Source organism: Salvelinus alpinus, chromosome 19 (assembly GCF_045679555.1).
Source record: "Salvelinus alpinus chromosome 19, SLU_Salpinus.1, whole genome shotgun sequence".
In the NCBI taxonomy this organism is placed as follows: domain Eukaryota; kingdom Metazoa; phylum Chordata; class Actinopteri; order Salmoniformes; family Salmonidae; genus Salvelinus; species Salvelinus alpinus.
In genome coordinates, this window is record NC_092104.1 from 39,971,120 (window position 1) to 39,993,154 (window position 22,035).

The following is a 22,035-nucleotide window of genomic DNA, read 5'->3' on the forward strand; positions in this document are numbered from 1 at the left end:
TTAAGAGATTGTTGTGGTTGTAATGTGTAACTTGTAGTTTTGCTTTAAAAAATGAAAACCAGATCCTTCCCTCCGTGGTGAACAGAGCACAGCTACTCCAGATGGGTTCAATGGCATGGGTTAGCCCAGCCCCCCATCCTCCACAGTTCAAAGCTGTCTACTTTAATTCCACTAACATGGTTGGCATGCTCTGGGGGCAGGGCAGCATGGTAGAGTCTGGACCAGACTGGAACACTCTAGGAACATCTGGTCCAAGGCTGGAGACTGAGAGCCTGCCTGGATCCCACAGCCTACAGGCCAGGCATGATAATACTCATCCTCACAGGGCCTCTTTCTGCCAGGTTTTCCCCTCATATACTCTATTAGACAGTGACCTTGAGGAGGGAATGGGTCAGGGTACCTGTGGGATCCTCTTCAAGCATTCAGCACCTCTCAAGGGCTCTCAGCAAGACACAAAAGGACAAACCCCCTCCTGCATAGCCCTCTCTCTTGCTGGGTAGAAAGAGCAGCTATGCCTAAAGAGAAGGGGTTGAGAAAGATCTGTCTCGAGCAATAACTCCTTTACACCCAGTTGTCTCTGGTCATCGTGGTCTGAAAAAAACTACAAAAACATGCAGCTCATAACTAACCCTGAATGGTACTGTGAGGATCTGCAGGGTTGGCCTATAATCTAAAAACAAAACAGGCAAGTCATTCATTACAGAGAATTCCCTGCGGTTTTGATTTAAAGTACAATCTTTACAGAGAATTCACTGTAGTTTTGATTACAGTACAATGCCTTTTGGAAGGAGATGAAAGTAATCAATGATTACAAAATGAAAGGCAAGAATAAATACAGTTTGTCATCTGTTTATTGTCTATGTAAATCTCTGAGGTGATAAAATGGCGGGCTAAAACTAAACAATGAGTTAGTGTGCTGATGATGATGATGATGATGATGATGCGTATGATTGCTGACAGCTGGAACTAGAGGGTGCTTTCTATTTGATTATCCAGTCTTGCTAGAGCCCACTTAAATCCAATTCAACTTGAGCTCTTTAGCACACCGTCGAGCTTTGAACATCACTTATTTCATTCGCTAATGCGTTCTGTCCTAATGCCAACATACTCCACTGCATTTCACCTGCACATTCCACATACTGCTGTGTGGCCAGCCTGCGAAACATTCAAGCTGAAGCCTTATTGAATTATACAGCACATGAGACACTGGGGGGGGGGGGGGGGGCTACACACGATCGCTCTGATTCCATATCGTCCTGTGTGCTGAAACACGAGCGTCAAAGGTAAAACACAACGCGACGAGTCACGCCTGATCACTCCCTTTCACCCAAAAGATCAACCGAATAGATCTGTGGACTACAACAAGCAAATAACAACCAAGCCCAAGAAGTGACAGAGCAGTTGCCTTAATGCCTTCCCATGAGTGCGTGGGCCTTATTCAAATGAAGCAGTATTAAAACCCTGCTATTGATGCAAATGTTATGTTGATGGTAATGCTTAGTGGACTGTGTGTAACCTGATGGGAAGAACAAGGCTTTAAGCAGCTCGGAAGGAACACAGACAGAGACACACATTCAAAAAACCATGAACCCCCAAAAGACAAAAATACACCATCATATGACTCCATGGGAGGCGGAGAGGACAAAGCTACAGTAGCAGTAGACTTGGAGAGGGAGCCATAGGAATGTGACACAGTAGAGAAGTAAGAGCTCTTTTCTGTTCCTATGGCTGCAAAAGTCCTGTCACTTTGTCAGGTTTTTCAGAAATCACATTTGAAAGACTCCCGGAATCAGGAGGGAATAAGCAGGAAATTCGGAATTCTCCAAACATGATTTCTGGAAAACCTGTGGATTTTGGGAAAGTTGCCAGAATGGTAGCTTATTTGGTAAAAAACAGACAAGAAATATGGAGGCAGGTTCCCAGTGTCACTGTCAGTGATTCAGTCTCTGATGTAAGAAGCTTTTCTTTTCTGGCCAAAGGGAGCAGATGGTGAGAAAATCTCATAGTTTAATGTGTTTTCAGAGAGACGTAAACAGTATTGTACGACAGCACTGATCTCATCCTCGGTGGCCCAATTCCCCGACTGTTATCACCACCCAAAACCAACCTGTGATGACACCCTAGAAGCCCCCCATCTGTGATGGTATCTATCGAGCCACAATGAAACGTTCAAACTACCACCCACGTAGTGTCACTAGGTGGAGGAGGGGGTTGTTTTGGTGTGTTTTCATTGGGCTTCAGGCTGCGTAGCCCAACCACTCTGTTCCGTGTTACAGACGCATATTAACTAGGTCAGTATTACATGGCAACCAGGCTTAGCTTAACCCTGTTCTGCTGCTGCCATGGCGATGCCGGCCATACGTTGCTTGCGCATGACTGGGGAATCACAATAGACTGAGCACATATCTGTGCTGCAGCGCTGACTGCATCCTCTTTAACCACAGGGAAACAGCAGAAGTCAGAAATGCAGTCTGTGTTCTCATACACACAATGTGGGGGGAGAATGGTCGCCAGTCAAGAAAGACACACACTGTTCTACACTAAGCATGTTTTAGAGTCAGGGCACACTGTCAGATCTTCAGAGAGAGAATGTTTAACAACATCAAGGGCCAAGAGTTGTGATCCATTCCAGAGCACCCCTGGCTCAGGATCATACATTGGGCCAGTTATGTAACTCAGCTCAGAGTAAAGCCTGGCACAATGTGCTGGCAGACATGGCCACTGCACTGCACTCCAGCCATTAGAGCAACAAAGCCTCCCCATTGAGTCCTTGCCTCTAATACAGCATGGGATGCTGCCACCTGCTAATGTGAGTGTTGGGTTGGTTGCCTGCAGTGGCCTGTCACTAGGCCTCTTACTCCACAGCAATATCCTCTCCGTTCTTCCTCCCCGTCAGAGAAGGCACCCAGCTGTGCCGGTGTAGCATATACCAGGAGAGTCCTGTGACGTTTGGATTCCAATGCACCAACCTACTTCCTGCACTCCGGAGCCAACTGCATGCACCACTAGATCAAGAGGCTAACATGTCGCTCTGGAGAAAACAGTAACAGTTCATTTCAGGTGTGAGATAAGGACATCAATGCATTACGGCTCCCCCCACAGTGCTCTGCTAAACTGGATCATGATGACATGACCCCTTCAAAGCGAAGGGAGGATATTGAGAGGGATCTCCCCGGGTTCCCATTGATTGCCCCAGTAATTCTAACATGTCCAATCAAACTCGCATGAAAAGGGAGAGGTGTGCGCCGGAATCCTTGAAGAGAGAGTGCTTTTTCAACTAAATATCCCAAAATAAAGAAATTAAAGCACCCAAAACACATTTACACCAAGGCGTGTTTTCATAATCATACAAAATGGCTCGCAATCTCTCAATTCCTTCCTGACAAGAAATATGCAAACATAAAAAAAGTAGTATTGAAATTTGTTTCGGCTACTGTATTAGAGAGTGAGACTAGGCGGAAATAGGCGGAAACAACTGCCCCAAATCAATATTTCATTACAGACTGTGTTTCCATTCCATAGAGGACGAGGGTGAAAAATAAATGTGCAACTTTAAAAACACTGCCCCTAAGGATTGGCCCAAATAAACTATTGATATAACATTTATGGCGAAAGGAAGTAATTTGAGCTAGAACATAATTGTTTTTGGTAGTATATTGACATAACTGTGGAGCTAAATCATGGTAGTGGTTTACAGAATACAATCATTAATTTAGTTGCTAAGATACAGTAACATGAAGCCTCCTACTATGTCATGCTACTGTCTCTTAGCAACAGCTTGTTTTTCCCACAGGCTTGAGATTAGTCCCATTTCTATCAGACTGTCCCTGTACAGCGGTATCTGTTCGTCAAGCCCCCCAGCCTACACAGAGAGACAGAAAGTGCAGTCGGCACTGTTTCCAATGCTACACTCCTTATTATTTATTATTGAGGCCCTAGATGAATCAGACTACAGGAGGGCGTCAGGAGTACGAACTGGTGCAAAACCCATCCTGTTAGGCTGAGGATTAGTGTCAAATCACCTTCATGTGTTGAGGTTGTTAACGCAGATCATGATTTAGAAAAGGGCTCAAGACGAGACTGGCCAGGTTCACCTCCTGCAGTCTGCCGTCTGTATATGTACACATACTGTATGAGCATATTGTCATGAACTATCAGCCTAATAGGCACAGGTCAAGTCATGATCACAAATTATCAACGGAAGGCTCTGAGACAAGCTCACAGTTTGGTAGCTTTTGTTTTGACTGATGGGCCCTGTGGCCAAGGATCTATTTACCTCTTTGTTGTTGGTCCCCTGTGGATCTAGTTTGGTAAAGAGCACAGCGGGACACAGTAAGACATAGCTTCTTACAGATGAGTGAATGAAAAAGTAGCAACTTCCTACCAACGTGGTCTAGTAGGCTGGGAGCCAAGCATATTCTTATAGCAATGTAGAGCTGCTACCAAGAGGGGCACATCCTTCCTATGCAAGATAAAAGCGACGACAACTGAAGCCGAAACAGTACATCTCATATTGTGCTTCAACCACAACGAATACCTCATCAACTTTCAATGGATTTACCATGTTTGTCTGAAGAGAACTGTGGCTATACTTTAAGATTATGGCACTATACAGATCGGGTATATGCTCATGCTTAACCTAGATCCGGTCAGTTCATGTCCTTGAGGAAATGTGAAGAACAAAGAGCTCAAGTTGAAATCCCAGGCAGGCAGCTCTGATCCAGACGTCTGCAAGCCAATGACTTCCTGGTCCTCTCCCAGGTTCCAGGCTGGAACAGATCAGTATTATGCTGTGATCTGGAACCAGTAGGTGATTAGTTTAATCCAAGCTCTCTGTTCCTGGCCATGCAATTAAATAGACCTAAGCGAAAACACACAGACACACTTACAGAGTTCCAATAGCAAATGTGATAGAATGCCAAATGGCAAAGTAAAAGATGAATACGACTGTAATACGAAAGGCTGGAGTGTCATTCAGTAAATGAGAGGCATCCTCTAAAGCAGGGCTGCCCGACCCTCTTCCTGGAGATCTACCATCCTGTAGGTTTTCCGTCCAACCCTAATTTAACACACCTGATTCTACAAATTAGCTGCTCAACAGGACCTTAACTAGCTGAATCAGATACGCTAAATTAGGGATGGACTGAAAACCTACAGGACAGTAGATCTCTAAAGCATGAGGGAGGGAGGCTGGGGGGGTCTGGGAGCCAGCTAATCTGTGTAAATCACAGTGCTTACCCGCTGGGAGAGAGCTGGCCTCGCCTGGGTTAGACCACCGCTACGCTAGCTGGGTTAGCACTGGGTAGGCTCAGACTGTCTGAGCAGGATCATATTATGTGGGCTAGTGTTACTGCGTGAGGGCAGGGCTAGCCCCATACGCTCCTGCCCTCAGAATAACCCCCTGGCCTAGCTGCCCCTTCACCTGCTCCTCAATGGACTCTACTCATTCAGTTTTTGTGGTAAATGAGGGAATGAGGTTTTCTCCCTGAATTTGAATCCTACAGCTTGAGCCACATGTATATTCCTACATGAATGTACAAAATGTTTGTCATAAACTTAATTTGGCACAATAAAACAAACTCTATGTTATCTACCTGCTTGCTGTATGTTGAAAGTTGATTCACTGCCACTGGGCATTAGAAACATCACAAGGATGTTCACTCAGCTTTCTGACCAGACACATTCCTTCCAACGGTTCAGAAACCAAAATACGACAGCTATTTTTAGCGTGTTCCTAAGCCAAACAAGCTGCCTCTCTCCAAGTCACACTCTTTCTGACACTGTAAGGCTGTATCTGGGGCAGTGTGTTGTTTAGCTCAGGATATGAGAACCAACCGAGGTCTGGCGAACCAACTGTCTCTCGCTACAAAAGCCAGGGGGATGGTGGCCTGGTCGGCCAGACTGCTGAACAAGACCAGGAAGATAATGACTCCACAAGATGGCTCCAGTATATCATAAACACTAGAGATTTGAAGCTGCTCTAACTCTACAACATCTTGTGTGACAAGTTCATGTATATTTCAGAGCAGTATCTTTTATGTACAACAGTGTCTGCTAAATCAGTCATTCAAACAGTTTTTATACATTGTGATTTCTAAAACTACATCTCCCTGAGCTTTCGCCAAAAGATGCAGTAGATATGGACAAAAAAATCTGAATTGATTCTGGTTTGGTAGGTAGTACGCTCTACTGAATGTATAGTGTTTAATTCCCAGTGCCATTAGTGCACAGAGGAAGCAAGTGCTCTTACCTGTCACATAGGTGGTTGACAGCGCCGTAGGAGTCACAGCCGCAGGGTTCGCAGCCGGTGGTGCCATTGGTGAAGTGTCCTTCCTCACAGTCCTCACACAGCAGCCCAGTGTACCCTGGCATGCAGACACACTGGCCTGTTTTCTTGTCACAGTCATCCACGTCTAGAACACCCTCGCTGTTGCAGTTACACAGAGACTCTGCAGGGACAGAGAGGAAGAGAGAGGAAGAGAGAGGAAGAGAGAGGAAGAGAGAGGGGGAGATTGTTATGATACGGCACCAATAGGATATTCTGTACACACACATATACTATGAGAAGTGTCAGATCTGGATGACCGTGTAGACACTGCTGTGTGGGCATGTATTATTTATTTGAGCTCAGGTATGATGAGCATGGAGTCTGAGTGGTCCTTCCACCTCTCTCCAGTCTGTTTCCAAGAGAGGATGGAGGGGGGCGCAGAAAATGAGGAGGTAGGATAGAGACCGACTGTTGATGCATGAGACTATTGCGTTTCTCCCCGGGAGACAAATGTGAAATAGTACAAACTGCCTCATGTCATGCATAGGAAATACCGGGCTGCTATTGGTGTGCTGTTGAGCACATGTGGGCTGTTCTTACAGGAGAGGAGACCGGTTGCTGCTACTCACACAGCCTAATTAACAAGAATGATGTAGGAGGCTGGGGGAGGCAGGGCGGCTGCACTCTGTCATAACGTAAACCATTATACAATACTGTACATTGAAAGCTGAGAACAAAAAATAAAAGGTTTGAGGAATAATGTTAATTGCTGAATATGTGTCATATTATGCACATGACTAGAGCAAACGAACAGTTGAAAATCCATAGTGTGTTGACAAGGTTGCTTGTCCTTGCAAGTCCACGTAGAGGTTGAAATTGAAACAAATGGGTGTTGAAGTAAAACAGTGTGTCATATGATCCAATATGGTATTGTGCTGTGTTTGCTATTAGCACAGTACTGTATGTTTCAGTGCAGTGAGATAGGAAGGGTTTGACCTTAACATAGTCACTTTTGTCCAACATTACTGCTCTAAACATTCAGAACACATTGTTGGGCCTTTGTTGTGCTGTCTTCTCAGACATCGGCATGGCCATTAGAGGGGATTTAATGTCATTTTCTGCAACAGTGGTGTCCTCAGATCAGCGCTCTCCATCTCTGGCCATTGTTCCAGCTTTATGTAACAGTGAAAGGGCATGGTTATGCAAGCCTGGAGAGCACTGTCAGCTTTCTATTTGTTCAATGAAGCCATCTTCCCTGCACAACCCCTCAGACTGTGTGAGATCCTGGGCCGTGTAGCTGCCAATCTTGCTCGATTGGGCGTACGAACGCACAAGGTTTCACTCTGTTGTGTTAGATTTGTGTCTTTGCCATGTTGTCTTGCAGTATTAAGGCTACTACAAGCTTCACTCCACTGATCTACGTGCGTGCACATGGGTGGAGTGGGATTTTGGGAAGGCAAGGAAGAGTCGCCTTCCATTGCTAAGTAGTGGCACAGATTGAACAATGAGCCAGATGTTTCACCAGGTGTATAAACTTGAAGTTGGCACTTTTAGAGGGGCGGCAGATAGCCTAGTGGTTAGAGCGTTGGACTAGTAACCGAAAGGTTGCAAGATTGAATCCCCGAGCTGACAAGGTAAAAATCTGTCATTCTGCCCCTGAACAAGGCAGTTAACCCACTGTTCCTAGGACGTCATTGAAAATAAGAATTTGTTCTTAACTGACTTGCCTAGTTAAATAAAGGTAAAAAATACAAATTTCCACTTACCAACAAATATGGAGACGAGAGGAAGCCCAGTGGTCGGCAGTGAGAGAAGGATGGATTTTGGCATCAATTTTTTCCGCGGTTGAAACATTTGATCTCAATTCAAATTAATAAAAAATTAAAAGCTGACTTGTCTTGAGTCAAAAAGTATTAATGCCCTTTTATGGCAAGCCTAAATAAGTTCAGGACTAAAAATGTGCTTAACAAGTTACATAATAAGTTGCATGGACTCACTCTGTGTGCAATAGTGTTTTAAAATGATTTTTGAATGACTACCTCATCTCTGTACAAAACAGATACAATTATTTGTAAGGTCCCTCAGTTGAGCAGTGAATTTCAAACACAGATTCAAACACAAAGATCAGGGAGGTTTTCCAATGTCTCGCAAAGAAGGACACCTATTGGTAGATGTGTTTAAACAAAACATTGAATATCACTTGGAGCATGATTACATTATTAATTACACTTTGGATGGAGTATTGTTGTATTTATTATGGATCCCCATTAGCTGCTGCCAAATCAGCAGCTACTCTTCCTGGGGTCCAGCAAAATTAAGGCAGTTTATACAATTTTAAAAACATTACAATACATTCACAGATTTCACAACACACTGTGTGCCCTCAGGCCCCTACTCCACCACTACCACATACAGTGGGGCAAAAAAGTATTTAGTCAGCCACCAATTGTGCAAGTTCTCCCACTTAAAAAGATGAGAGAGGCCTGTAATTTTCATCATAGGTACACTTCAACTATGACAGACAAAATGAGAAGAAAAAAAATCCAGAAAATCACATTGTAGGATTTTTAATACATTTATTTGCAAATGATGGTGGAAAATAAGTATTTGGTCAATAACAAACGTTTCTCAAAACTTTGTTATATACCCTTTGTTGGCAATGACAGAGGTCAAACGTTTTCTGTAAGTCTTCACAAGGTTCACACACTGTTGCTGGTATTTTGGCCCATTCCTCCATGCAGATCTCCTCTAGAGCAGTGATATTTTGGGGCTGTTGCTGGGCAACACGGACTTTCAACTCCCTCCAAAGATTTTCTATGGGGTTGAGATCTGGAGACTGGCTAGGCCACTCCAGGACCTTGAAATGCTTCTTACGAAGCCACTCCTTCGTTGCCCGGGCGGTGTGTTTGGGATCATTGTCATGCTGAAAGACCCAGCCACGTTTCATCTTCAATGCGCTTGCTGATGGAAGGAGGTTTTCACTCAAAATCTCATGATACATGGCCCCATTCATTCTTTCCTTTACACGGATCAGTCGTCCTGGTCCCTTTGCAGAAAAACAGCCCCAAAGCATGATGTTTCCACCCCCATGCTTCACAGTAGGTATGGTGTTCTTTGGATGCAACTCAGCATTCTTTGTCCTCCAAACACGACGAGTTGAGTTTTTACCAAAAAGTTATATTTTGGTTTCATCTGACATTCTCCCAATCTTCTTCTGGATCATCCAAATACTCTCTAGCAAACTTCAGACGGGCCTGGACATGTACTGGCTTAAGTAGGGGGACACGTCTGGCACTGCAGGATTTGAGTCCCTGGCGGCGTAGTGTGTTACTGATGGTAGGCTTTGTTACTTTGGTCCCAGCTTTCTGCAGGTCATTCACTAGGTCCCCCCGTGTGGATTTTTGCTCACCGTTCTTGTGATCATTTTGACCCCACGGGGTGAGATCTTGCGTGGAGCCCCAGATCGAGGGAGATTATCAGTGGTCTTGTATGTCTTCCATTTCCTAATAATTGCTCCCACAGTTGATTTCTTCAAACCAAGCTGCTTACCTATTGCAGATTCAGTCTTCCCAGCCTGGTGCAGGTCTACAATTTTGTTTCTGGTGTCCTTTGACAGCTCTTTGGTCTTGGCCATAGTGGAGTTTGGAGTGTGACTGTTTGAGGTTGTGGACAGGTGTCTTTTATACTGATAACAAGTTCAAACAGGTGTCATTAATACAGGTAACGAGTGGAGGACAGAGGAGCCTCTTAAAGAAGAAGTTACAGGTCTGTGAGAGACAGAAATCTTGCTTGTTTGTAGGTGACCAAATACTTATTTTCCACCATAATTTGCAAATAAATTCATTACATCCTACAATGTGATTTTCTGGATTTTTTTTTCTCATTTTGTCTGTCATAGTTGAAGTGTACCTATGATGACAATTACAGGCCTCTCTCATCTTTTTAAGTGGGAGAACTTGCACAATTGGTGGCTGACTAAATACTTTTTTGCCCCACTGTATCTACAGTACTAAATCCATGTGTATGTATAGTGCATATGATATCGTGTGTGTATGCATGTGTCTGTGCCAATGTTTGTGTTGCTTCACAGTCCCCGCTGTTCCATAATCTAATTTTACTGCTTGTGTCAGTTACTTGATGTGGAATAGAGTTCCATGTAGTCATGGCTCTATGTAGTACTTTGTGCCTCCCATGGTCTGTTCTGGACTCGGGGACTGTGAAGAGACCTCTTGTGGCATGTCTTGTGGGGTATGCATGGGTGTCCGAGCAGTGTGCCAGTAGTTTAGACAGACAGCTCGGTGCATTCAATATGTCAATACCTCTCATAAATAAAAGTAGTGATGAAGTCAATCTCTCCTCCACTTTCAGCCAGGAGAGATTGACATACATATTATTAATATTAGCGCTCTGTGTACATCCAAGGGCCAGCCATGCTGTCCTGTTCTGAGCCAATTGCAATTTTCCTAAGTCCTTTTGTGGCACCTGACCACATGACTGAACAGTAGTCAAGGTGCGACAAAACTAGGGCCTGTAGGACCTGCCTTGTTGATAGTGTTGTTAAGGAGGCAGATAATCGCTTTATTATAGACAGACTTCTCCCCATCTTAGCTACTACTGCATCAATATGTTTTGACCATGACAGTTTACAATCTAGGGTTACTCCAAGCAGTTTAGTCATCTCAACTTGCTCAATTTCCACATGATTTATTACAAGATTTAGTTGAGGTTTAGTGAGTGGTTTGTTCCAAATACAATGCTTTAAGTTTTAGAAATATTTAGGGCTAACTTATTCCTTGCCACCCACTCTGAAACTAACTGCAGCTCTTTGTTGAGTGTTGCAGTCATTTCAGTCGCTGTAGTAGCTGATGTGTATAGTGTTGAGTCATCCGCATACATAGACACTCTGGTTTTACTCAAAGTCAATGGCATGTTGTTAGTAAAAAATTTAAAAAGCAAGGGGCCTAAAACATTACCCTGGGGAATTCCTGATTCTAACTGGATTATATTTGAGAGGCTTTCATTAAAGAACACCCTCTGTGTTCTGTTAAACAAGTAACTCTTTATCCACATTATAGCAGGGGATGTAAAGCCATAACACACGTTTTTCCAGCAGCAGACTATGATCAATAATGTCAAAAGCTTCACTGAAGTCTAATAAGACAGCACCCACAATCATTTTATCATCAATTTCTCTCAGCCAATCATCAGTCATTTGTGTAAGTGCTGTGCTTGCTGAGTGTCCTTCCCTATAAGCATGCTGAAATTCTGTTGAAATTCTATTTAAATCACCCAGAAAATATACTTCTCTGTTGATATCACATACATTATCAAGCATTTCACACATACAGTGGGGAGAACAAGTATTTGATACACTGCCGATTTTGCAGGTTTTCCTACTTACAAAGCATGTAGAGGTCTGTAATTTTTATCATAGGTACACTTCAACTGTGAGAGACGGAATCTAAAACAAAAATCCAGGAAATCACATTGTATGATTTTTAAGGAAATTATTTGAATTTTATTGCATGACATAAGTATTTGATACATCAGAAAAGCAGAACTTAATATTTGGTACAGAAACCTTTGTTTGCAATTACAGAGATCATACGTTTCCTGTAGTTCTTGACTAGGTTTGCACACACTGCAGCAGGGATTTTGGCCCACTCCTCCATACAGACCTTCTCCAGATCCTTCAGGTTTCGGGGCTGTCGCTGGGCAATATGGACTTTCAGCTCCCTCCAAAGATATATCTATGTTTTGTTCCCCGAGCCACTTAGTTATCACTTTTGCCTTATGGCAAGGTGCTCCATCATGCTGGAAAAGGCATTGTTCGTCACCAAACTGTTCCTGGATGGTTGGGAGAAGTTGCTCTCGGAGAATGTGTTGGTACCATTCTTTATTCATGGCTGTGTTCTTAGGCAAAATTGTGAGTGAGCCCACTCCCTTGGCTGAGAAGCAACCCTGCACATGAATGGTCTCAGGATGCTTTACTGTTGGCATGACACAGGACTGATGGTAGCGCTCACCTTGTCTTCTCCGGACAAGCTTTTTTCCGGCTGGCCCAAACAATTGGAAAAGGGATTAATCAGAGAAAATGACGTTACCCCAGTCCTCAGCAGTCCAATCCCTGTACCTTTTGCAGAATATCAGTCTGTCCCTGATGTTTTTCCTGGAGAAGTGGCTTCTTTGCTTCCCTTCTTGACACCAGGCCATCCTCCAAAAGTCTTTGCCTCACTGTGCGTGCAGATGCACTCACACCTGCCTGCTGCCATTCCTGAGCAAGCTCTGTACTGGTGGTGCCCCGATCCCGCAGCTGAATCAACTTTAGGAGACGGTCCTGGCGCTTGCTGGACTTTCTTGGGTGCCCTGAAGCCTTCTTCACAATAATTTAACCGCTCTCTTTGAAGTTCTTGGTGATCCGATAAATGGTTGATTTAGGTGCAATCTTACTGGCAGCAATATCCTTGCCTGTGAAGCCCTTTTTGTGCAAAGCAATGATGACGGCACGTGTTTCCTTGCAGGTAACCATGGTTGACAGAGGAAGAACAATGATTCCAAGCACCACCCTCCTTTTGAAGCTTCCAGTCTGTTATTCAAACTCAATCAGCATGACAGAATGATCTCCAGCCTTGTCCTCGTCAATACTCACACCAGTGTTAACGAGAGAATCACTGCCATGATGTCAGCTGGTCCTTTTGTGGCAGGGCTGAAATGCAGTGGAAATATTTTGGGGGGGATTCAGTTCATTTGCATGGCAAAGAGGGACTTTGCAATTAATTGCAATTCATCTGATCACTCTTCATAACATTCTGGAGTATATGCAAATTGCCATCATACAAACTGAGGCAGCAGACTTTGAAAATGTATATTTGTGTCTTTCTCAAAACTTTTGGCCACGACTGTAGACCGCAACACCGCCTCCGTTGGCATTTCTGTCTTTTCGGTAGATGTTATAACCATGTATTGCTACCACTGTATCATCAAAGGTATAATCTAAGTGAGTTTCAGAGATAGTCGGAATATGAATGTCATCTGTTACAAGCAAGTTATTGACTTCATGGACCTTGTTTCTTAGGCTACATATGTTAATATGGGCTATTTTTAGCACTTTTCTGAGTTGCTTTATTGGGAAGCTTATCAGAGGTAGACTTAGTCATGTTATTTACATTGGAGCTGATAGTGCAGGGTGAGCTGCATAAAGTGGTCTTCCTAATATTGCACACCGCCTCAGTGCTAACAGTGTAACTCTGGTTTATAGGGTCATGATTACTGCTTACAATAGCTGTAGGATAAACAGATGTATTCGGTGCAATTAAGGGTACATAAATTAAATTACCTACATTTGTGTTTGCCAATGCCCCTAAGATTATGTACATTTGATGCCGCATTATGACGACTCATTGTCACAATGGTAGGGATTAACTGAGCTGGTTTTGGATCATTTACCAGTCATTGTTTCAACGCAGCCTTGAAATGCGTGGACAGAGTCCAGGAGCCAAGATGATTTGGATGGACTCCGTCATTCCTGTAGAGTATCTTCTGTTTCCAGAAGGTGTAAAAGTTATCAATAAAAGTGACTCCAGCAGAGCTACAGTAGTCTTTTAGCCAGATGTGTAATCCAGCAGTCTATTGAATCTTTCACACCAACGATGGTAATGGACCTGAAATTATTGGCCGTTTTTTTTGAGTATTTAAATGCTAAAATCATTTAAAAAAAAAATCAATTTCAAATGTTCCGAGCTAGCCCTCCTGATGTTGTTTGACCCCATATGGACTACGACAGTGTCAGCTCCCGGCATCTGTGGTAGAACAGTCGGAAGCAGCCTTGTTATGTCCTGTTCTCGTGCTCCTGTGTAGAACAGGGTTTTTGCCTTGGGGACCGAGATGTTTTTCACCATAGAGCTGCCTATGATGACAGTTGAATGGGCCGGTCTCTCAGGTAGCCTCACGGTCTGGTGAGGCTGGGAGCTCTGAGGATCTGAACCCGAGATAGAAGCCACCGGAGAGGGAGACAGAGCCGAGGACGAAGACGCAGGTACCTCTGGATCCGATCTTGATTGGGAAGCCACCAAGGACAAAGGCGCCGGAACCTCTGGATCCAGGGCGGAAAAGCTGTTTCTGGTCTGTGTCAGTTCCAGGCTCAACATCTCCATGGAGACCCCCGTTGCCAGAGGTCGCCTTCTTCGACTTCCACGGCGAGTGACGTACCTCCATGGCTGGTTGGTTGGGTCAAGATCAGCTCCGTTCTCCAGGGAAGGAGGAGACCCCTTCGGGGATGTAACCCTGCCTAGCACCGGCCAGTCGGCTGTGGAGAGCCAACACGGCGGCGAAACTTCCACCAGACCAGAGTGGGGTCCGGCTATTGGGGTGGAAGAAAAATAAAAAGTAGGTGGGCGTGGGTTCCCCAGTAGCTTATGTAGGTTTGCTACTTGCTTGCTAAGAGTAGCTACTTCACTCCTGTAGTCCTCCGCAAGCAAGCAGTTGCTACATTGAAAGTCAGCGCGGTCCACATTCTCCCGGAACAAAGCAAAGTAAACGCAGCTCCTGCAATGCTGGAAATGTTCAATAGCGGCCTCCATTTGAGACCGCCGAGCCAGCTAGGCTAGCTGGGCTTTTGCGTCTCTCCCCCTATACAGAATCTGGCAGGACCCCGAGACAGATACCAGCACTCACAGCAATTTATCCCAACACAGCCGCAGGATTCAAAATAAAATAACAGTATATAAAAACACTGTCAGCTTTTAAACCGAGGTCTTTAGTTCAGGTTTCAGTTTCGGCGTTCGACAGCGTTCAACAACAACAAACATAGGTGTGTTGAACCTGCCTGTGGTTGCGGTGGGGATATGTATGAATACACCCAGTCACTACAAAGATACAGGTGTCCTCCCTAACTCAGTTGCCGGAGAGGAAGGAAACCGCTCAGGGATTTCACCATGAGGCCAATAGTGACTTTAAAATTGAATGGCTGTGAAAGGAGAAAACTGAGAATGGATCAACAACATTGTAGTTCTCCGCAATACTAACCTAGTTGGCAGAGTGAAAAGGAAGCCTGTACAGAATAAAAATATTCTAAAACATGCAAAAACTGTTTGCAACAAGGCACTAAAGTAATACTGCAAAAAATGTGGCAAAGCAATTAACTTTTTGTCCTGAATACAAAGTATTATGTTTGGGGCAAATCCAATACAACACATTACTGAGTACCACTCTTCATTTTCAAGCATAGTGGTGGCTGCATTATGTTATGGGTATGCTTGTAATCTTTAAGGAGTTTTTCAGGATAAAAAAGAAACCGAATGGTGCTAAGTACAGCAAAATCCTAGAGGAAAACCTGGTTCAGTCCGCTTTCCACCAGATACTGGGAGATTAATTCACCTTTCAGCAAGACAATAACCCAAAACACAAGGCCAAATAGACACTACAGTTCAGTGGAGGCTGGTGGGAGGAGCTATAAGAGGACGGGCTCATTGTAATGACTGAAATGGAATAAATGGAACGGAGTCAAACGTGTTTTCCATGTGTTTGATACCGTTCTATATATTCCATTCCAGCCATTACTATGAGCCCGTCCTCCTATAGCTCCTCCCACCAGTCTCTACTGCTGGAGTTACTTACCAAGACCACATTAAATGTTCCTGAGTGGCCTAGTTACAGTTTTGACTTAAATCGGTCTAAAAATCTATGGCAAGACTTGAAAATGACTGTCTAGCAATGAACAGCAACCAACTTGACAGAGCTTGATGAATTTTTTAAAGAATGTGCAAGTCACAGGAGGTTGGTGGCACCTTAATTGGAGAGAGTGTGCTTGTGTTAATGACTGGAGCGGAATAAGTGTAATGGTATCAAATACATCAAACACATGGTTTCCAGGTGTTTGATGCCATTCCATTTGCGCCGTTCCGGACATTATTATGAGCCTCCCCTCATCAGCCTCCTGTGGTTCACCCTGACCACCTCCTGAAGTGGTCAGACAGTTCTGAACACAATCAGACCACAAGCAACTTTGTTACTTATGCAAATGAGATATTTCTGTATATCATTTTCAATAAATTAGCAAAAATGTCTAAAAACATGTTTTCACTTTGTCATTAAGGGGTATAGTGTGTAGATGGATGAGAAAAAATATTTTATACATTTTGAATTCAGGCTGTAACACAACAAATGTGGAATAACTCAAGGGGTATGAATACTTTCTGAAGGCACTGTACATGCTAGAACGTTCCAATGGTCGTGTCTACACTTGACACTTACATGCGACTTATGCTATCAGAATACGAATCTCGCATTGAAAAGACAAAAGTCGCTTTGTGGTCTGATTGTGTTCAGATCTGTCTGTGGACAGGGTGCATTGTGTGCTGATTTCTCCTCAGTCTGGGTGCAATCAGGCTACCGAAAGCTCATACAGTGGGCGACGTTGCTTGCTATATTAGCTACTGCCATAAGCTGTTTTGTTATTATCAAATTTGGCCTATTCCACCATTGTAGAACGCATACTGGCATTTGAATATTGCGCGGGAATGGACACAATGTGGACATAGTGGACACGTTTAAATGTAGACGAGCGACGTGTTCAGAAATGGATATTTAATACATTTTGTATTCTTTAAATTTTATCCCATTTTCTCCCCAATTTTCATGGTATCCAATCGCTAGTAAATACTATCTTGTCTCATCGCTACAACTCCCGTACGGGCTCGGGAGAGACGAAGGTCGAAAGCCATGCGTCCTCCGAAACACAACCCAACCAAGCCGCACTGCTTCTTAACACAGCGCACCTCCAACCCGGAAGCCAGCCGCACCAATGTGTCGGAGGAAACACCGTGCACCCGCCCCCCTCGGTTAGCGCGCACTGCGCCCGGCCCGCCACAGGAGTCGCTGGAGCGCGATGAGACAAGGATATCCCTACCGGCCAAACCCTCCCTAAACCAGACGACGCTATGCCAATTGTGCGTCGCCCCACGGACCTCCCGGTCGCGGCCGGCTGCGACAGAGCCTGGGTGCGAACCCAGAGACTCTGGTGGCGCAGCTAGCACTGCGATGCAGTGCTCTAGACCACTGCGCCACCCGGGAGGCTTACATTTTGAATTAAGGCTGTAACACAACATAATGTGGAATAAGTCAATGGGTATGAATATTCTCTGAAGGCACTGTACATGCTAGAACACGTCAATACCATCTCGCTAGCTCATGCTTGGCTCTGCCTACCTCCTTCCTTCTTCTGCGCATTATGATTCATTTAGAAACAACAGGCTGTGGTCTATCTTGGGTTAGTTATAAACATATTTGGTTGTAGTTAGCTGGCAGCCTGGCTATCTGGCTTTAGCCTGGCTAAAAACATAGCAAGCTAGCTAGCCTTTTCCCACATCTGCATGTGAAATAGTCAGATTTATAATAGAAAAATATGCACTGGCCTCCCGAGTGGTGCAGTGGTCTAAGGCACTGTATTGCAGTGCTAGAGGCGTTATTACAGACCCGGGTTCATTCCCCGGGGAGGGTTTCGCCTGGGGGGCTTTACTTGGCTCATCGCACCCTAGCGTTGAGGTCATCATGTTTTGGTCATGGAGGAAAAAAACACATGGCTAGCTAGTTGGCTACAGCAGGTTCTACCATTTCACAATAGGTGATGCGTATTACAAGAAGCCGCCCATTTTGTGACAAAAAAAGGCATTGCAACACTGCGAATCTCCCGTCTGCGTAGAGCATGTAATAAGCTTTACTTAACGGCCTTGTTGCAAACAGAATGGATGATTTGGAGGGGCTTTTTTTAACACAAGCTTCCTTCCTTTCACTTTCATACAGGCCACTAATGTGATATGAATACAATGTTCAAATCAAATACAACAGATGTAGTAGACCTTAACGTGAAATGCTTACTTACAAGCCCTTAACCAACAATGCAGTTCAAGAAATAGTTAAGCAAATATTGACTAAATAAACTAAAGTGAAAAATAATTATAAAACAAATCAAAAACGAAGGAGGCCTACAAACCTGACTCAGTTACACCAGCTCTGTCAGGAGGAATGGGCCAAAATTCCCCCAACTTATTGTTGGAAGCTTGTGGAAGGCTCCCCGAAATGTTTGACCCAAGTTAAACAATTTAAAGGCAATGCTACCAAATACTAATTGAGTGTATGTAAACATCTGACCCACTGGGAATGTGATGAAAGAAATAAAAGCTGAAATAAATCATTCTCTCTACAATAATTCTGACATTTCACATTATTAAAATAAAGTGGTGATCCTAACTGAGCTAAGTAAGGGAATTTCTACTTGGATTAAATGTCAGGAATTGTAAAAAAACTGAGTTTAAATGTATTTGGCTAAGGTGTATGTAAACTTCCGACTTCAACTGTAGGTCCTGGATGTTAGGAAGCTTGGCCCCAGTGATGTACTGGGCCGTAAGCGCCTTACAGTCAGATGCCGAGCAGTTGTCATACCAGGAGGTGATGCAACCGGTCAGGATGCTCTCGATGGTGTAGCTGTAGATGTGGACACCAAGGAACTTGAAACTCACGACCCGCTCCACTTCAGCCCCGTCAATGTTAATGGGGGTCTGTTCGGTCCTCCTTTTCCTATAGTCCACGGTCAGCTATTTTGTGTTGCTCACATTGAGGAAGAGGTTGTTGTCCTGGCACCACACAGCCAGGTCTCTGACCATCTCCCTATAGGCCGTCTCATCGTTGTCGGTGATCAGGCCTACCACTGTTGTTTCGTCAGCAAACTTAATGATGGTGTTTGAGTTGTGCTTGGCCACGCAGTGATGGGTGAACAGGGAGTGCAGGATGGGACTAAGCACGCACCCCTGAGGGGCCCCAGTGTTGAGGATCAGCGTGGCAGATGTTTTGTTGCCAATCGTTACCACCTGGGGGCGGCCCGTCAGGAAGTCCAGGATCCAGTTGCAGAGGGAGGTGTTTAGTCCCAGGCTCCTTAGCTTAGTGGGCACAGGGACTATGGTGGTTTGTTTGAAACATGTAGGTATTACAGACCCAGTCAGGGAGATGTTGAAAATGTCAGTAAAGACACTTGCCAGTTGGTCAGGGCATGCTTTGAGTACACGTCCTGGTAATCCGTCTGGCCCCGCGGCTTTGTGAATGTTGACCTGTTTAAAGGTCTTGCTCATATGGGCTACAGAGAGCGTGATCACACAGTCGTCCAGAAGAGCTGGTGCTCTCATGCATGCTTCAGTGTTTCTTGCCTCGAAGCGAGCATAAAAGGCATTTAGCTCATCTGGTAGGCTCACGTCACTGGGCATTTCGCAGCTGGGTTTCCCTTTGTAGTCCGTAGTATTTTTCAAACACTACCACATCTGACGAGTGTCAGAGCCAGTGTAGTAGGATTCAATCTAAATCCTGTATTGATGCCGTGCCTGTTTAATGGTTCATCTGAGGGCATTCTTATAAGCATCCGGATTAGTGTCCCGCTCCTTGAAAGCGTCAGCTCTAGCCTTTAGCTCGATGCGGATGTTGCCTGTAATCCATGTTGTTGATGTCTTTGTATTTTCAAGTATTGTGGTGCCAGCATCATGTTATGGGTAGGCTTGTCACCGGAAAGGACTGGGGAGTTTGTTAGGATCAAAATAAACATGAAAAGAGCATAAGAAAATCCACCCAGTCTTCTGAAAATCTGAAAACCTAACCCAAGGGTAGAGTGGGGCAATTCCAGAATGGATTTCCAAGAGGTGTTGAGTGTTCCTGAATGGTCACGTCTCCATCCTGATTTTAAATCTGCTTAAAAAAAAATGTTTCCCTAAGAGTTGTGCTAGGTTGGTATAATCTTATTCAAAATGATTCACAGCTGCAATCAATATATTCTAATTTGGTATTTCTTAGTAAGTAGGACATTTTTATATAATTGTTCTTTCTTTTTGAAAATGTGGATTAGGAAGTGTACATCTATGGGGTGGGGGGGATCACATTTAATCCCTTTTTAGATTCAATTTTAGGGCAGTAAAATGTGAAGAATGTGAAAGGGGTGTGTAGGCTTTCAAGTGTTGTTCACCCCAATCTCTACATTGGAGGGGAATGTCGGAACGTTTATCATCACGCAGTACTTGAACCGCAGAACAGCGGGGCCAGAGACGAGGGAGGTGGGAGACAACATAAACCGCTGAGGTTATAACAGTGCTGGCTCATTCATGTCTTGGTCTGCTCATTTTGATTGGATGTGGGGTAACATTCCCCTGTCCCCCATCGGTCTAAGGATGTTAAATAGACACAAAGGCCACGGGGATCAAACCACTGTCCAAACGGACACGTGTTGTCTGCTTGTAGGAAAAATAAACCATATCATGGTGGCAATTATATGCAGACATGGAGAAGTCTGCGTGGATGTATAAATAAAAACAAGGGATAAACACCCTCTCCCCTTCCCCCTCCCATGCAACCACCTAATATCTGACACACTTATGCATGTCACATACATAGCCTACCTAATAAAGGCCCCACCATCTCTGGGAGCGCCAAACGTAGCCTATAGTACTATTACTCTGGAACCGGTATGTCCTAATTCATTTGGATCATTTAGTTATGTCTGATCATTTTGCAAGGAGAAAGCCGTCCATGGTTTGAGGTCCACGATCTATTGTTTCTACAATATCAGTTTCTTCGCCTGCCTGCGCTCTGCGTCAAAAGACATACTGCGGACGTTTTGGTTGTGCCTTTGGTTACATGTTAATAGATTCTTTCTTTTTTGCATGAAAATGGACATTTCTGCAAACATAAGTGAATGTGTGAGGTGATTAAAGGTCAGAGAGTAAAATTCCATATAGGCTATCAGTCTAATGACGTGTATCCATTGTGGAGGTGTGGCAGAGGGTATTCTATACACAACACAATGTAACATAACAATTGATGCGCCTTGGAATATTATATATTTTATTCTTATCATATCTAAGCGCCAACATAGGCTCACCTTGACTATTGTCGGAGGTAATCTTTGCATCGATGTTATCTGAAGACCACGCATCATTTGTCGTCCGCTGAGAAACCATGGAGACCATGGTCTGCAGCGTTTTTTCTGGAGGAAAAACTGATCGCGCATCAGTGGATCTTTTGCTTGAATTTGATGTTCTGGAGCTCAACGCCATTATTTGTTGTCTAGGGGTTGAAATAATTTCTATGCTTGGCTTTGGGGTTATTGGATCCGTTGTCGGTGGCTGAATTGTGGTTGCGGTTGACGAGACAGGAATCGTGGAGACCTGTATCGTTTTGCTGGTCGCTCTGGCGGAGACAATTGTGGGGGACGGCGTGAGCCCAGTTACTAGGCCGAGCACAAACCTGTCCTCAGGTAAACGATTGGGCAAGGTGGTGTGGAGCTGCTCCAAGCTCTCGGATGCTGAGCGAGGCTTCCTGGAGATAGGCGACGCATTATAGGAGTTGATGCGAGGTGCAGCATCAGAAAATCCAATATACAAAATAAATAGCAAAGCCGGGGATATGTACATCATTAAGGCCGTTAACCTCATATTCAATTTCAGCTCTCCATGTAAAGCCTTAGTAATGGTCTGTCTCAGACCTTTCCCTGAATGGACTAGCCTATGCTGTTCGCAATTGCTACCCAGTGATTGCGAACCGAACTACCCGCAGCTTCTTGACTTCACTTTCAGTTCAACCTAGCCCAGCGCAATGAAAGGAAACGCTGTGGATTGTCATACCCTTCAGCCAATGAGGGCATTGAGGGGAAGTCTCGTGGTATGGTTAGGTGCGTTTGTTTTCCCATCGCAAAGGCATTTGATTGGTTCAATGCGTAATCGTGAGCCAGTGCGCGA

The 22,035-nt window shown here is 44.4% G+C and overlaps 2 protein-coding genes across 3 annotated transcripts in view; one reads left to right on the forward strand and one right to left on the reverse strand.

Moving 5' to 3' along the window:
* Positions 1-21,894, reverse strand: part of LOC139545933 (multiple epidermal growth factor-like domains protein 9) — a 32,145-nt gene extending 10,251 nt beyond the window's left edge. Inside the window, exons 1-2 of the mRNA XM_071354197.1 lie at positions 21,180-21,894; positions 6,251-6,449 (exon numbers count right to left, since the gene is read on the reverse strand). Of these exons, the coding sequence (XP_071210298.1) occupies positions 6,251-6,449; positions 21,180-21,732 (752 nt within the window). The 5' untranslated portion in view covers positions 21,733-21,894. The remainder of the gene's footprint in view (positions 1-6,250; positions 6,450-21,179) is intronic.
* Positions 1-22,035, forward strand: part of LOC139545934 (serine/threonine-protein phosphatase 6 catalytic subunit-like) — a 42,228-nt gene that overhangs the window by 13,954 nt on the left and 6,239 nt on the right. The window lies entirely within an intron of this gene.